Raw genomic sequence first — 15,111 nt, forward strand, 5'->3', positions numbered from 1 at the left:
GGGGCTTGTTGCATGTGCCGGCCCCCGGGGCTCTTTACTGCCGGAGCTCCGCTCCTGTGCGCTCCGGCAGGAAATGACCCCTGATTGTACCTATATACTTCCCACTCAGCCACCTGATGGTGTGTCCTTTCCCCATCCATGGGCCCTCCCAGTGTCAGCACTCACCACCTGTGTGCACCCTTCCACTGAAGGACACAGAGCTTGGAACACGGGCTGTGGAGCTCTTTCAAGAAAGTGGATGGGGGAAGGGTGTATGGATGGACAGCAGGAGATGGGGCCCACTAGGTGTTCCTCCTCAGGTGATAGAAAGTGGCAGGATTGGGTGGATGGCAACCTTGGGGTTATAGCAGCTCCAGCTTTCTTGCTGGAGAAACAAGCTAACGCAGTTGCAAAAAAAGGCATTATTTCAGCTTCACAGCTCAGAAGGTGGCTTGCTACCTTGATTCAGCTGATCTGGCCATGTGGACCCATGCAATGGTGACTTCAAGCCCAGACTCCACGTGAAAAGTCCAGTGGGTGCAGAATCCTGCAGCCCACCTACTATAGGGTGCAAAGTGGAACTAGCCCATCACACCTATTCGCCAGATGCTCCACTGTTTACCAATCAGTTGTTGGGTTCATTTCAAGGTTCTGAATGTCCTTGGGCCTTTATACCAGCAGGGCTACCTCTCCCGCTATGCCCCGTTATGACAGTTTCACTCATTTGAACAAAACCTTCTGAGGGTGCCACCCTGCAAAAGGGCAAAAGTGGTAACTGCTCGTTCATGTATATACTCCATGGTAGCTCCCACATCGTGGAATGGCCTGGCTGAGGAGGTCAGGGAGGGCCCCCTCTTCTCTCATTTTGCAGAATGTGCAAAACAGAAATGATTAGGGTAGGATTCTTACCAAGGGATTCGAATGGTAATATAACGGAATGGCACAGGAGGATGTTTCTATGAAGGACAGTACTGTAGTCTCTTTCACTGTTTATTGTACATACCACTTCCCTTTTTACTGCAATGTCCTGTACCTCTGTGACTCCCTTTCTTCCTTATGGTTTGTTTTGCCTTAGACTGGATTTCATTTCCAGCTCTCTAATCCTCGTCCTACTGCATTGTAGCGGTCTTTGCTGTCTGATTGAATTACATTTCATATTTTGAATTCTGCCTTGAGTCTCAGTGAGACAGGTGGACTATAAATAATAATAAAAATAATAGTGACAGTATAACAGTATAACAGTATAACAGCATGCACATGAAAGCTTATACACTGAATTCAAACTTTGTTCAATAACAATAACAGTAACAATAATAGTGGATATGTTAACAAAGTCTCAGTCCAATGGCACTTTTAAGACTGTGAAAAAATGCATTTTTTTCCCTTTGGAGGTTTGAAATGAGCAAAACCTTCACCAGGAGGTTTTAAAAGTTTTCTCTCTGGGCAGAGAACAGCCAGGGCTGACAAGTTACATACATACATACATAGACCTTTATTGGCATAACACAGGGACAATAAGGAAGGCAATGGAACAAATAAATTAATAGAACGAATTAATGGCTCATAACAAGTTACATCAAGTTACACCAACAGGGGATCATTTTTAAACTTCTCAAGAATAGTGAACTCAGTTAAAATATATAACAATCCAAATGAGCACAAGGGGGATTAAGACTTATGCGCCCTTACCCTTAGTTTCCAAACATAAGCTAAGAATTCAGCAACAGACAGGGTAATTGCAGAGAATTTATCAGACAATAGGATTTTAAGATCATTGGGCTGACAGGTTACTCCAGGAAGTGAGGAGCAAGGTCTCTTTTGTGCTGAGTCTATCAGAGCAGACAGAACTCTTAGCTGAGATCTGGAAGAGGAGGCCATTGACTTGTGCTGGCCTAGACAGCCAAAGGAAGCTGCAAGGTAGTGGAACTCTGTAGAGATCTATGAGCTAAAGAGCCTGTCCTATATTTTAACATCTGATAGGGCATGTATGGAGAGAGGGACAGAGGAACTGAGTTTTACCCATTTATTTTGAATCCCTTGCTCTATCTGGTGCTGTGTTAAAAGTATGCTTGTGAACATTTTCTTTTTAATAAATACTTCATAACTTTTGATGCTGGTAGTGGTTCTCTGTACCACATAGACCTCCACCATGTTGGATACACTATTTTAAAAGGAGCACCAGGGAAGGCAGGCAGTTGACAAGTAGCCATTTCTCCAGGGGCGCACAAGGCAGTTAACAGTCCCTGTGGTGAGCAGGCACTGGGCAGCAGGAGACACAGAGGCAAGGCCTCAGATCTTGTTAGGGAAACTGGGAGTCTTGCCCCTCAAAGTGGGCAATCCCTTACAAAGGACAGGTGGTGGGAGTGGTTACCCAAGAGAGAAAGAAAAGCCTCTCCAGGTATTGGGAAAACCTTGGAGGGCAGGGCGAAACAAGGCCTGCAGGCCTGAGCAGGCCTGTTTCGCCACAAAGACCAGCAAAGTTTTATTCTGGATATAAGTTTTTGTGGGCACACGCATTTCTTCAGATATGTAAAACATTTGAAACTTGATTGGGAACAACTCTGAGCCTTTGAAAAAAATGAATAATGTTTTGAGTGTTCAAAGGTGTTGCTTGCAATATGTGATTCAAATTGTGATTCAAACAAAGGCATGTTTTAGGGTTTCCAGATCCCCCTTGGCCACTGTATCTTCTCCATTGCTACTGTAGATCTACTTGGTTACAGCATAAAGTACCTGAGGGTGAAGACTTGTACCCCCTTAGAGATGAGGTGGGTGGTGATCCGGGGCAGGGCTTTTTCAGTGGTGGTGCCTCGCATGTGAACTATCCTTCCCTTGGAAGATCACCTGGCACTTAACCCCACTCTCTTTTAGATGAAGGGCCAAAATGTTTCTTTTTACACAGGCTCTAATTAAAGCGTTGATCTCTTAAAAAAATTTCAATAAGCTTCAATGTAAAGCAGTCAGTGGGGGTGGACCAGGGAGTCAAAATTGGGCCGGGAAAAGGGCCCCTACCAACTCCTGTAAAGCTCCCATGGAAGAAGGACTGGCTGTGATGGCTGTAGGCGATGCCGGTCGCGTTTTGTGCGGGGTGGGGGGGACCAGAGAGGTGAGGCTGGTCGAGTCTTGCTCAAGGCAGCCCACACAAGACAAGACTTATTGTACCTGGAACTCCTCTGGTGGGAGGCCATTTGACCCACCAGGGGTTTCCCCAGAAGCCACAATGGCCAATCCACCCCCAACAGGCCACAATACTATGTTCAGACTGTTCTGCCAGTTACACAAGCTTCAAAAGTCAAGGATCAGCATATTTAAAAAGTGAATAAAAATCTATATGAAACAATATTTGAACAATATGTTGTCGAAGGCTTTCACGGCCGGAGTTCATTAGCTGCTGTAGATTTTCTGGGTTGTATGGCCGTGGTCTTGGCATTGTCGGACCTGACGTTTCGCCAGTAGCTGTGACTGGCATCCTCAGAGGTATAACACAGAAAGACGGAGTACTCTCTGTGTCCAGGTGAGAAGAAAAATGGTAGGCATGTAATTTATATCTACTCAGGAAGGTGGGGTAGGGCTGAGTCATTGTTTTGTAGGAGTTCCCCAGGCTGTGAGAGGGCGGAGACACACCCTAACTAGAATAGATCAGTCACTCCTGGCATCCATGATGTAAATAGCGCCATGGGTCACTTGAGGCAGGGGAGGTTGAAGTTCTTTGATGTCTACCATCTCAACCAAAAGCCTGCCGGATTTTACAGGCCCTGCGGAATTGCAATAAATCCTTCAGGGCCCTGATCTCAATTGGGAGCATGTTCCACTAGGTTGGGGCCAGGGCTGAGAAGGCCCTGGCCTGGTTGAGGCAAGACAGACATCTTTTGGGCCAGGGACTGTTAAACAGTGCTGGTCTGAAGAGCTCAAGGCTCTTTGGGGTGCATACGGGGAGAGACAGTCCTATAGGTATGCTGGTCCCAAGCCACATAGGGCCTTAAAGGTTAATAAAGGTAAAGGTTCTCTTGCTCGGAAGCCAGTCGAATCCGACTCTAGGGCTGCGGTGCTCATCTCCGTTTCAAAGCCGAAGAGCCAGCGCTGTCTGAAGACATTTCCGTGGTCATGTGGCCGGCATGACTAAACACCAAGGCGCACGGAACGCTGTTACCTTCCCACTGAAGTGGTACCTATTTATCTACTTGCATTTTCTTGCTTTCGAACTGCTAGGTTGGCAGGAGCTGGAACTAGAGACCAGAGCTCACTCCGTCATGCGGCAAATCGGGTCTCGAACTGCTGAACTACCCGACAACCAATGCAGCTGGTGCAGCACTGGCTGGATGTGCTGGTTCCACATTTGGGCTGCCTGTGAAGCCGGCATGCTATCTTCTGGTGGGGCTCTGTGGTTCTTTCGGCTGGTGCCCTCTGCTTCCCATGCTCCGGTGTGCTGCCCACGGAGGTTATGATCTCACAGACTGGCTGAAAACTATGGTGAGGAAATGGATTCAGTCTGGAATGCATGCAGTAATTTTAGACTTCTAGGGCACCCGGGTGATTAACTACAACAAAGAAAACATCTTTGTCTTTGTAATTGGATGTAAATTGCTGAGCTGAAAAGCCATTTGTTATAGAGTAGGTAATTAAACAATATTAGAATTAATGTGCTTCCCCCGGGACCAGCGGCTTCGGTACAAATGGTGCTCAGAGTTACCTGCAAAGGATGCCACTCTGGTGCAGCTGGAAAGCATCAGGGACAAGAGCACATGGAACATACTGGGAGAAGGAAAAGGAGCTTGAGTGTGAAGGAGAGCCAGTGTGGCATCATGAATTTCCTGCATTGTGCAGGGGGTTAGACTAGATGACCCTGGTTGTTGTTTCGTCAAACAGTCAAGTCACAGACTCTTCGCGACCCCATGGACCAGCTCCCGCCAGGCCCTCCTGTCTTCCGTCGTCCTCCAGAGTTTACTCAATTTCATGTTCGTTGCATCTATGACACTGTCTAACCATCTCATCCTTTGCCGTCCCCGTCTTCTTTGACCTTCAATCTTTCCCAGCACCAGGGTCTTCTCCAGTGAGTGCTCCCTTCTCATTTGGTGGCCAAAGTATTTGAGCTTCAGTTTCATTATCTGGCCTTCCGGGGAACAGTCAGGGTTGATTTCTTTTAGGACTGACTGATTTGATCTCCTTGCAGTCCAAGGGACTCTCAAGATGACCCAGGAGGCCCCTTCCAACTCTATGATTCGGTGGTTAGAGTGTCAGTCAGACTGGGATCCGGAAGACTCAGGTTCCTTGCCATGGAAGCTCACTAGGTGACCTTGGGCCAGTCACACATTCTCAGCCACACCTACCACACATGTTCGTTGTGAGGGTAAAATGGAGAGATGTACAATGTCTCCTTTCTGTGTAATATCCTTCCTTTCTTTTATGGAGATCAGGGCAGTGTACAGAGTTCTGCTTTCTGCATTTTGACCTCACAACGTCCAGGGGAAACAGGTTAGATTGAGGGCAACCTAACTGAATATTGAATGTCAGCCAGTGAGTTTGCAACTGAGAAGCTGAACCTGGGTCTCTTTGACATCACATTGGAGATGTCCCTTTGCCCTCCAGGAAGACCCCTGAAGTTGCCCGCTGGGGACAAGGCCGGATCTAGCAACCATAAAGAACAATTTCTGTTTAGCTGGAATTTGGTGGAAAATATCAGAGATAGATGGGTAGAGAAGCAAGTGTCACCACTGGCATTTTTCTTCCTTCTTATTGCCTATGATTGTAGCCAGGGCTTTTTTTGTAGAAAAAGCCCAGCAGGAACTCATTAGCATAATAGGCCACACCCAGCAGCAGAAACTCATTAGCATGTTAGGCCACACCCCTGACTGCACCGCTCATTAGCATATTAGGCCACATTCCCATGTGACCAGAAGTGTGGTCATCCAGCCACACCCACCTTTTGCTTCTTATTCTGTTTACCTTGTTTGTTGTCAAAACCCAGGGCTTTTTTTGTAGCAGGAACTCCTTTGCATGTTAGGCCACACACCCCTAATGTAGCCAATCCTAATGAGTTCCTGCTGTTGGGTGTGGCCTGTTATGCTAATGAGCTCCTGCTGGGCGTGGCCAACTCAGGAGACAGCCGGAACTCCGTTCCTGTGCGTTCCTGCCTAAAAATAGCCCTGATTGTAGCTTTACATTCTCAGTGGACTTTTAATTTTAATGCAATTTTAATTATGCTGTTAGCTCGATCAAGAGGCCTAATTAAAGTACATAGCTTACAGTTACCAACATCCAGCTGGGGCCTGGAGATCTCCCAGAATTACAACTGATTTCCAGACCACAGAGATCAGTCCCCCTGAAGAAAAGGGCTGCTTTGGAGGGTGGACTCTGGGGCACTGTGCCCTGCTAAGGTCCCTCCCCTCCCCAAACCCCGCCCTCCCTAGGCTCCACCCCCAAAACCTCCAGGTATTTCTCAACCCAGACCTAAGCAATCTTAAGCATAAAGCACCATAATGTGTTTGTGTGCAGTAGTAGTAGTCTACCAAATTATTATGCATTGCATTAGAAGACCATGACTGCAAACCCTTGATGCATGCACTGTGCTCTGAAATGCTAGTGCATAAATATAACAGGGGGAAATACACACACACACACACACACACAGAGTGTCCTTTCCATATTTTATCATTAGGGAACAGAAGCGAAAGGGGAAGAGGACGAGTTGTGGCAGAAGGCTGCGGGCTACTTCTATGAAGGCAGTTCTTTCAGGAAACTGCCGGTCACTCTCATTTGTGGAAATCACAATTCCCCACCAGCTCTGAGCCCAATTTCATCGAGTGTTTTTGATGACTAGTTTGTTGCTATGTTATGGAGACTTCTGCCAGTTCTTTCCCCCTTCAAAGGGCTTCTGCTCTGCAGCCTGCTACTGGGCGGAGGTGGAGTGTAAGATGTTAAATAACCATTAAAAAAGTGTTTGGAACAACAGCTATTGGGAAACCTGTTGTAAGTCTCAGAACAGTGATGAAGCTGTGATTTTCAGCTTGGGAGGTGAAAATTATGAGTTTTCCCTTTACACCAGCTGTTGACATTCTATATTATCGAATATGATTCAAATGTTGTGCAAAATGTATGTGCTAAAATCTGTACCGGGTTTCACTGTTATTTAGGGTTCCAGACCCCCCGCTGCCAGGCCCCAGCTCCCTACTGCCAATCAGCTGGCCAGTGGAGAGAACTTAGCCCCTCCCCACCAAAGGGAGAAACAGCTGATGTTTCAGCGATTTGCCCATGTGACTTCAATGTGATCTGGAAAGTGACACAGGCACATCGGGGACGTTGGCTGATGCTCTAGCTTTTGGGCAAAAACTCTATGGCAGAAGCTAATAGAAGATATGCACTGTTTTACTGGTGAACAGCTGGTAGGTTTCCCAACCCCCCAATTGGGGCTTGGAGTTCTCCTGGAATTATGGCTGATTTTCCAGATTACAGAGATCAGTTCCCCTGAGGGAAATGTCAACTTCAGGGGGTGGAAGCTGTAGCATCCCATTCCCAGGGAGGGGGCAAGCAGCCAGCCACAAAATGGCTGCCACGGGCAATCACAACATGTTGGGAGGTTTTAAGTTGACAGTCATGATGGAGAGTCTATGATGGAGACAGCTGCTTCCATATGGTGCTAGGGTTGCCAGGCAGTGTGGTGCGAGTGGCTGGAGTAGGGATGGATGCCAGCCTTCAGGTGGGACCTGGGAACCCCCCAGAATTACACCTGCTCTCCAAACTACAGAAGTCAATTCCCATGGAGAAAATGGATGCTTTGGAGGATGGGCTGTATGGCATCATACCCCACTGAGGTTCCTGTCCTCCCCAGTCTGCATCCCCAAGTCTCCAAGAGTTTCCCAGCTTGGATCTGGCAACTCTACCTTCCATCTCCTGTCAGTGGCTGGGGGGACCTGGCAACTCTAGACTGGAGGGTTACGGGTAGGGCCATCGGGAGGCACAGTGTCATGTGTGATACTATGTCACTTCTAGTTTAAAAAAAGAAAATTACAAAGGGGAGCTTTCTAGGAATTGCTGGAAACTCTATGGTAAAACCATTGAATTTCTGGCGATTCCTAGAGCCACCCTTTGTTACTTCCAATAAAAACTTCCAGTGCTACTTAAAAAAAAAAAATCTCCTTCTGCTGCTGAGTGGTAGGACACAAAGTAATGGCTCGTTGCTTTTCAAAGTACTGCACTACTAGAGAGAATACCAAAACTCTATCCGGCCTGTGAGAGACAGCAGAGAAGAATGTTCATGTGTCTCATGTGCCCATAGTATAGCTAGGCCCAGAGTGTATGTATATAGAACTGAATGATACAGAAAATTAGAGGAATATGGAGACACAGGAGAGTAAGGAGACATAGGGAGTAAGGGAACAGCTACATGTAGTCCGAGTTCAGACTGGCAGTTTGAAGCTGGAGGAAGTTGTGGCAAAAAAGAGCCGGAACAAACTGTTCCGGGTTTTCTCATTCACACTGCAGCGACTGATGCGGGAGCATACTGGGAGGAGGGGCAAGGGAGCGTTCACACTGTTGGCCTGGAGGCACGGCTGTAAGGCGCGGCTTTTTTTTTTGGTAATCTGGAGATTTGCACTTATGCGCATAAGCGCATAAGAAAAATGCGGCTTTTGGCATTCACACTATGTTGGTGCAGAATGGACGCGGGATAATCGCGCTTTCCAGGGTTCGCTACCGCTTTCACCAGGTAGCGAAGCGTTACAAGACGGGTTGAGTACGGGTGGAGAATGCCTGACAGATGTGCCTGTGTGAACGGCCCCTTTTAATCTGGTTGTGGGATGGTTCTGAAACGTGCCTATATTGGGGCAAACTGCCAGTCTGAACTCTGCTGTAGTGACTCAGTGGAGAAGCACAGAGAGACACCGGAGAGGAAGGAGTTAACAAGCACATTTGTTTAATAAAAGATTTTCCTGTATTACTATTGCCTGCCTCTTGCCTAATTACAAAGGCCACTTGAGACATAGTGCAGAAAAGGGCAGCATGAGAAAATGGAAAACACAAGATAGACAAAGTTAAAGCCGGAAGCCTTATTCTTAAAAGAGAAAAGCAGCCCAATATGTGTCAGATTTAATCTTTCTCAGGAGCAACTATGAAATATAAACAAGAATAAACAAATATGAAAACGAAACTTGCTATAAACACTCGGAAAAACATCCATACGTTTGTTCATTTAGTCTTTATTGCAGCAGTGAATAAGCCATAGCTAGACGTCTGCTATTATTTGTCAATAACATTCATAATAAAATACAGAATTTTAAATATACAGCGTGAACCAACCAGCTTGACTTTGAGAAGACGCAAATATATATGAAGTCTGGACTTTGATAAACCCCATGGGGGAATGCTAAGATAATGCAACAAAATTGAAAGAAGCATCACATTTTAAGCAAAGACACCCCATTCTGGCTATTTTGAATTTTTGCCCAAACAGCTTTCTTGATTCGTGTGGGGTTATCAGTTTTCTGTTAGACATAATTCTTATCTTTATGAGAGCCTTTTAAAATGACCAAGATTGAAGCAGGCAGACCTAAACCTTGACTGGTGGTTGGAAAACACAAAACAAAAAACTCTTGCACAAAATATGACCGGCCAAAGGCAGCTTTCCCAACAAGCTTTGGGTCCGGTTTGCCACGACTGCATAAGCAAGCCTCCCACAATTGCTTGGGGTGGCCGTATTTTCAGAGGTGCCCATAAAACAGAGCACAGTCTGAGAGGTGCTTCTAGTAATATCCAGGATGCTGCAGTGTCACTCTTGAGGTTCACATGTCCACTTGTGATCCAAGAGCTGTGATCCAGCATCCCCTCCATCATGGGGCACAACCAGAGTGGTGTAGGGGTTAAGAGTGGCGGACTCTAATCTAGAGAACCAGTTTGGTTCCCCACTCCTCCACATGAAGCCAGCTGGGTGACCTTGGGTCAGTCACAGTTCTCTCAGAGCTCTCTCAGCCCCCTCCCTACCTCACAGGGTGTTTGTTGTGGGGAGCGCAAGGGAAGGCGATTGTAAGCCACTCTCGGCCTTTTGGCTAAGATCAGCGTAAACATTATCTAAAAAAAAGTAAGCCACTCTGAGATTCCTTCAGATAGAGAAAAGTGAGATATAAAAACCAATCTCCTCCTCGTCCTCCTCTTCTGCTGCTTCTGCTGCTTCCACTTCCTCCTCCTCCTCCCAAATCGCACAGTCCAGCCTTGATATTTTGCCCTACTAACAGTATTGGCATGTGACACAGGGAAACTAGGTGTCCGGCTTCAGTGGGAGACCTCCTGCCCCCCTTGTCATCTCTTCCCACTGCAACTCAGCTGCATGGCAGGGGGAAAATGCTGGGGAAGGGGGGGCATTGGCACTACACTGACACCATGACATCACTTTCAGCATGACCCAGAAGTGACATCATTGCATTGGGCAATGCTCTAGTAGTCTAGTAGTCAGGCCTATTGGCCTATGGAAGGGAGGGTGCATACGAATGCCCTATATCCCATTTTGCTTGTAGGGGCGACACCATTCTTAACAGAATGTCAGGTTCCACAGCCAACAACAGAGTACATGCTTATCAGAAAGGGTATACTCTGTTGAAGAGCTATAGTTGCATTAACAGAGGCACTGTTAAGAATGGCGTCGCCCCTACAAGCAAAATGGGATATAGGGCATTCGTATGCACCCCCCCTTCCATAGGCCAATAGGCCTGACTCCCGCACGTGGGAGAAGGCGCCCCAGACCGTTAGAGTTGAAGCTAGGAACCGATAGCGCTTCCATGGTTTTCCCTTCGCGCCAGACACTACACCACCTGCACATCTTAGAGATAACAGCATTATGGCAGAGACGAAGCACAGAAGGAATGCAGCAGTAATTAGTACACAGAAAAGGGAAGCCGATGGCCTCCTGAACTATCGTGGCAGCATAGCTGACAAGTATTTGCCTAAAACTCTACGGTTAAACCATAGGGTTCTGGGCAAATGCTAGAGTGTTGCCACAGCACAAAGACACTGGAAGTGCCGTCATGGCATTGGTGCAATGCCAAAATGGTAAGTCCCCTCCCTGCATGGCTGGCAACCCTAAGAGACAATAGGTTTCCCTCTCATGTTAGCACTGTGTCCCAGACCTTTTTCCTATGAAAAACCTGTCAACAGAACAACTCACAGAAAAGAGCCACTAGGAATCAAGGAATCCGTCTCAAATTACAGCCTGTCATTCTGCTGGATCCAGACTCATCTTTCCTGTCCTCCCCCTTTCCACTGCAGCCCATTGATCTCCATGCAATGCTGCTCCTGGAGGAGAGGGGATCCAGAGTAGGGGTGCCAGTCTCCAGGTGGGATCTGGGGATCCCCAGGAATCACAGCTGATCTCCAGACTACAGAGGTCAGGTCCCCCGGAGAACGTGGATGCTTTGGAGGGTGGACTCTATGGCACTGTATCCCACTGCAGTCCCTGTCCTCCCCAGGCTCTACTCCCAAATCTCTAGGAGTTCTCTAACCTGGACCTGGCAACATAACCCCCTCATCCCACTCCAGTGGCCAGAGGGAACCTCACAACCCTAATCCAGAGGAATGACGTGAGGAGAGTCCTTAGTGGGAAGGGGGAATCATTGCACATTTGGTCAGGATCCAACACATTAACTGGGCTAGGTGTTGTGAGAAAAGTGTGTGTCTGCACGTGTCTGTAAATGCATTTTACCCGTGCCACCCACACTGTCCTCTTGGTTCGTGTGTCCCCTGAGTGTTGCCTCCTTACCAAAGGCAGAGGTGTAAGCTTGGAAACAGCTAAGCGCTGGCAGAGACACTCAAAGGTCTCTTCTTAAAATAAAACTTATCTTTATTAAAAGATAAACATTCAAAGGTTTAAAGGCCTCTTGGGCTGACCCTCAACATCCCAGGAGAGTAAAACCTCTCCTGGTCTTTCAAGAGCCAGCGAAAGTCTGTTGGATTGGACCAGTATTTATACCACATGATCAAAGAGGTCCCTCAATTACAGTTGTAAATTAACATTTAGAAGTTGAAATTGTTTTACTGGAAATTGCTTTCTTGCATCTTACACAACAAAAATTCACATTCCACAGGATCAATACAGTGTCATTGTTTTCTCCTGGTGTTTCCCAATCATGGGAAATAAACTGTCCTTTGATGTTATCTCTGAGATGGAAGTGGGGAGTGTGAAATCTCAGTATCTCAGGAGTTTGCATTTTGGATTAGGGTCTGTTATTGCCCAAATGGCCTTCCTGGCCAGCTGGACTTTTATTGCTGGTTATTGTAAGTCTCACACCTGTGGTGATTTCCTGGGGATGGAATGTGTGATCTTTGCTTGTGACCAAGAAAGAAATTTGTCTGGAACAACCTGTTTGCTGTTTTGCTAGCAAAGACAGAGACAGCTATATAGATTTTATAAACTATTTGGTTCATTTTTAAACCCAAACCTTTTATATTTCTAAAATTTCTTACCACACTAGGAAAATGTGCACTTGTGGGAATCTATGCCCAAGGCAGGCCCCAGATATTTTTGCTCTCCCCAAATGGCTGCAATGCATAACTAGAAAGGTGAGCTCTGTGTTGTTTGACAAAATTGCAGTGGATGAAGCAGGCAGGCATGCAAAACCCAGGAACTGCTCTCACCATCCTCTGTGATGTTTCCAAGTATGCTCAGAGGCACACCTGTGAGATTTCACATTCTTCATTGGCTTCCGTCAATCCATCACTGCCTGCTGTGATTGACTGGCCTGCCTGTGCTGCTGGACCCGCTCTGTATTTCACTCAGTTCCTCCGACCAATGGAATGCAAAGACATGGCTGCAAAAGTGAGTTATTTTACTGTTCTTTTCACGGAGTGGGAAAAAATGATAATACTCATGCACTTTCCTGACAGGTATCGTCAGTTTTGGAGTATGGGCGCATAATAATTTACACAACCAGCCTTCGAGTGGTGAGAACAACTTTTGAAAGATGTGAGCTGGTTCGAAAGATCTTCCAAAACCACCGAGTGAAATTTGAAGAGAAGAACATTGCCCTGAATGGTGACTACGGGAAAGAACTCGATGAGCGATGCAGAAGAGTCGGTGAAACCCCATCACTACCCGTTGTGTTCATTGAAGGCCAGTACTTGGGGGTGAGTACAACATGTGAGCCAGTTAGACTCCTAGAGCACAAACAACAATCTATATGTGCATGAGTGTAAATTTCCAAATAATTCCCCTGTCACAATTAGGGTTTCCAACACTGACTCAGCAAATGCAAGGAAATTTTGAGTACGGTGCCTGGGAGGGCAGAGTTGGGGGTAGGATATGAGGTCCCTTTTGGATGATGCTGTAGGCTGCCTCCCTTAGTCTCTATGGTCTTTACCATAGAAACTAGGGGTAATTCCTAGAGTGTTACTATGTGGAAGACATTTTTTTTCTCCTGCTCCTCAGTTCCTCAAAAGTGGGAAACTGGGTGTGGGAGAATAGAATTTTCCACCCTGGGCAGGTAAATGGAAGTGCTTAGTCACAATTCCTCTGGGCCCCCAGCTTGTAAACAACTATACATACAGAGAGCTGCCCAACCTCCTAGATTCACTAGGACTTTTCTTTAAATCTTCAACAAACTATTGTACTCTTGTTCATTCAAGCCCGTTTAATTAAGAAGATTACAAAACTTGCATTTTCTAGTTTACAGTTACTGGTTCTCCCTTATTGCTCCTAAATCAAAATCTGAATATTTGCTGTCCCAAAAAGGCAGCAGGGTTGCAAAAAGTTGCCACTTGGTATGCAACTGTAGCAGTGGTTAACTATGCAATCTGGTTTTGGAATGGGGCTGATTTTGATGTGCTACATTGAGTTCTGCTTTAGTTTATACAGCTACCCCTGTTTTCAAACCAGAAATACGATGCACTGGTGATCCCTGGCCTGAGAGAGATATAGGCAAAGGTAAAGGTTCCCTTGCTTGAAAGCCAGTCGAATCCGACTCTAGGGTTGCGGTGCTCATCTCCGTTTCAAAGCCGAAGAGCCAGCGCTGTCCGAAGACGTTTCTGTGGTCATGTGGCTGGCATGACTACACACCAAGGCGCACGGAACGCTGTGACCTTCCCACTGAAGTGGTACCTATTAATCTACTTGCAATTTCTTGCTTTCGAACTGCTAGGTTGGCAGGAGCTGGAACTAGAGACGGGAGCTCACTCCGTCATGCGGCACACCCGGGTCTCGAACTGCTGAACTACCGACCTTCCACAGCCTGCAGTTCAGCGTCTTAACCACTTGAGCCACCGCAGCTCCTTGAGAGAGATATATACATTGTATATTTTACTGTAGTTCCCCCCCCCTAGTTATTTACTGTACATTCCTTTCTGTTGTAAGCTGCCCTAAGCCCTCCTTGCAGGGAAGGGCAGCCTAAAAACTCAGTCAATCAATCAATCAAACAAACAAATAAATATTATATGGACACGGTGGGAGGAGACATTAATTAAGCCACCGGCCTCAATTTGTAAGACCTGAGCAAGGCTGTTAACGATAGGACTTTTTGGGAGGCCATTTATTCATAGGGTTGCTGTAAGTTGGAAGCAATGTGGCAACACTTAACACACATACAGTGTTGAGGTGCAAAGGCTATGTGCAACGGCAGACTTGTATATGAAAGATGGGGTGGGAATTATCTTCCCGGAGCTATGAGCAGGATGGTAGCTGAATTTATGGTGCCAACATTCAGAGAGGTTCTTAAGCCACGTTTCAGTGACCGCTCAGTCTTGTTATGATGTACAAACCCATTTCCTACAAATAAAGGTTGTAAAGGTTTGCGTGCTGGAAAGGAGACTTGACACGAAAAGCACAAATCAGAAACATTTAAGTGCAGAGATAATGGAGCCTTATGGATAGAAAATCTAGCAGTTCAACAGAGCTGTCTCCTGGAAATCGAGATCTGTTTGCTTCTCTACCCGGATTTCTCTTATCACTTTCAAAGATTTTGTCAGCATTCCTGTCTCCCCAGTACACAAACCCTGATGCATCACAGGTGATATTTTATCCGTACTGGGGTACTTAAGTATAGAGGGAAATGCATGCATGGTCATAATTAAGGGTTCCCTTGCTCGAAAGCCAGTCGAATCCGACTCTAGGGTTGCGGTGCTCATCTCCGTTTCCAAGCCAAAGAGCCAGTGCTGTCCGAA

The 15,111-nt window shown here is 46.6% G+C and overlaps 1 protein-coding gene across 1 annotated transcript in view; it reads left to right on the forward strand.

Annotated features, from left to right (window-relative positions):
- GRXCR1 (glutaredoxin, cysteine rich 1) overlaps positions 1-15,111 on the forward strand; it is a 73,180-nt gene that overhangs the window by 44,282 nt on the left and 13,787 nt on the right. Inside the window, exons 2-3 of the mRNA XM_015413736.1 lie at positions 9,041-9,053; positions 12,854-13,083. Coding sequence (XP_015269222.1) covers positions 9,041-9,053; positions 12,854-13,083 — 243 coding nt within the window. The remainder of the gene's footprint in view (positions 1-9,040; positions 9,054-12,853; positions 13,084-15,111) is intronic.

The sequence above is a fragment of the Gekko japonicus genome, unplaced genomic scaffold, assembly GCF_001447785.1.
Source record: "Gekko japonicus isolate JY-2015 unplaced genomic scaffold, Gekko_japonicus_V1.1 scaffold670, whole genome shotgun sequence".
NCBI lineage: Eukaryota > Metazoa > Chordata > Lepidosauria > Squamata > Gekkonidae > Gekko > Gekko japonicus.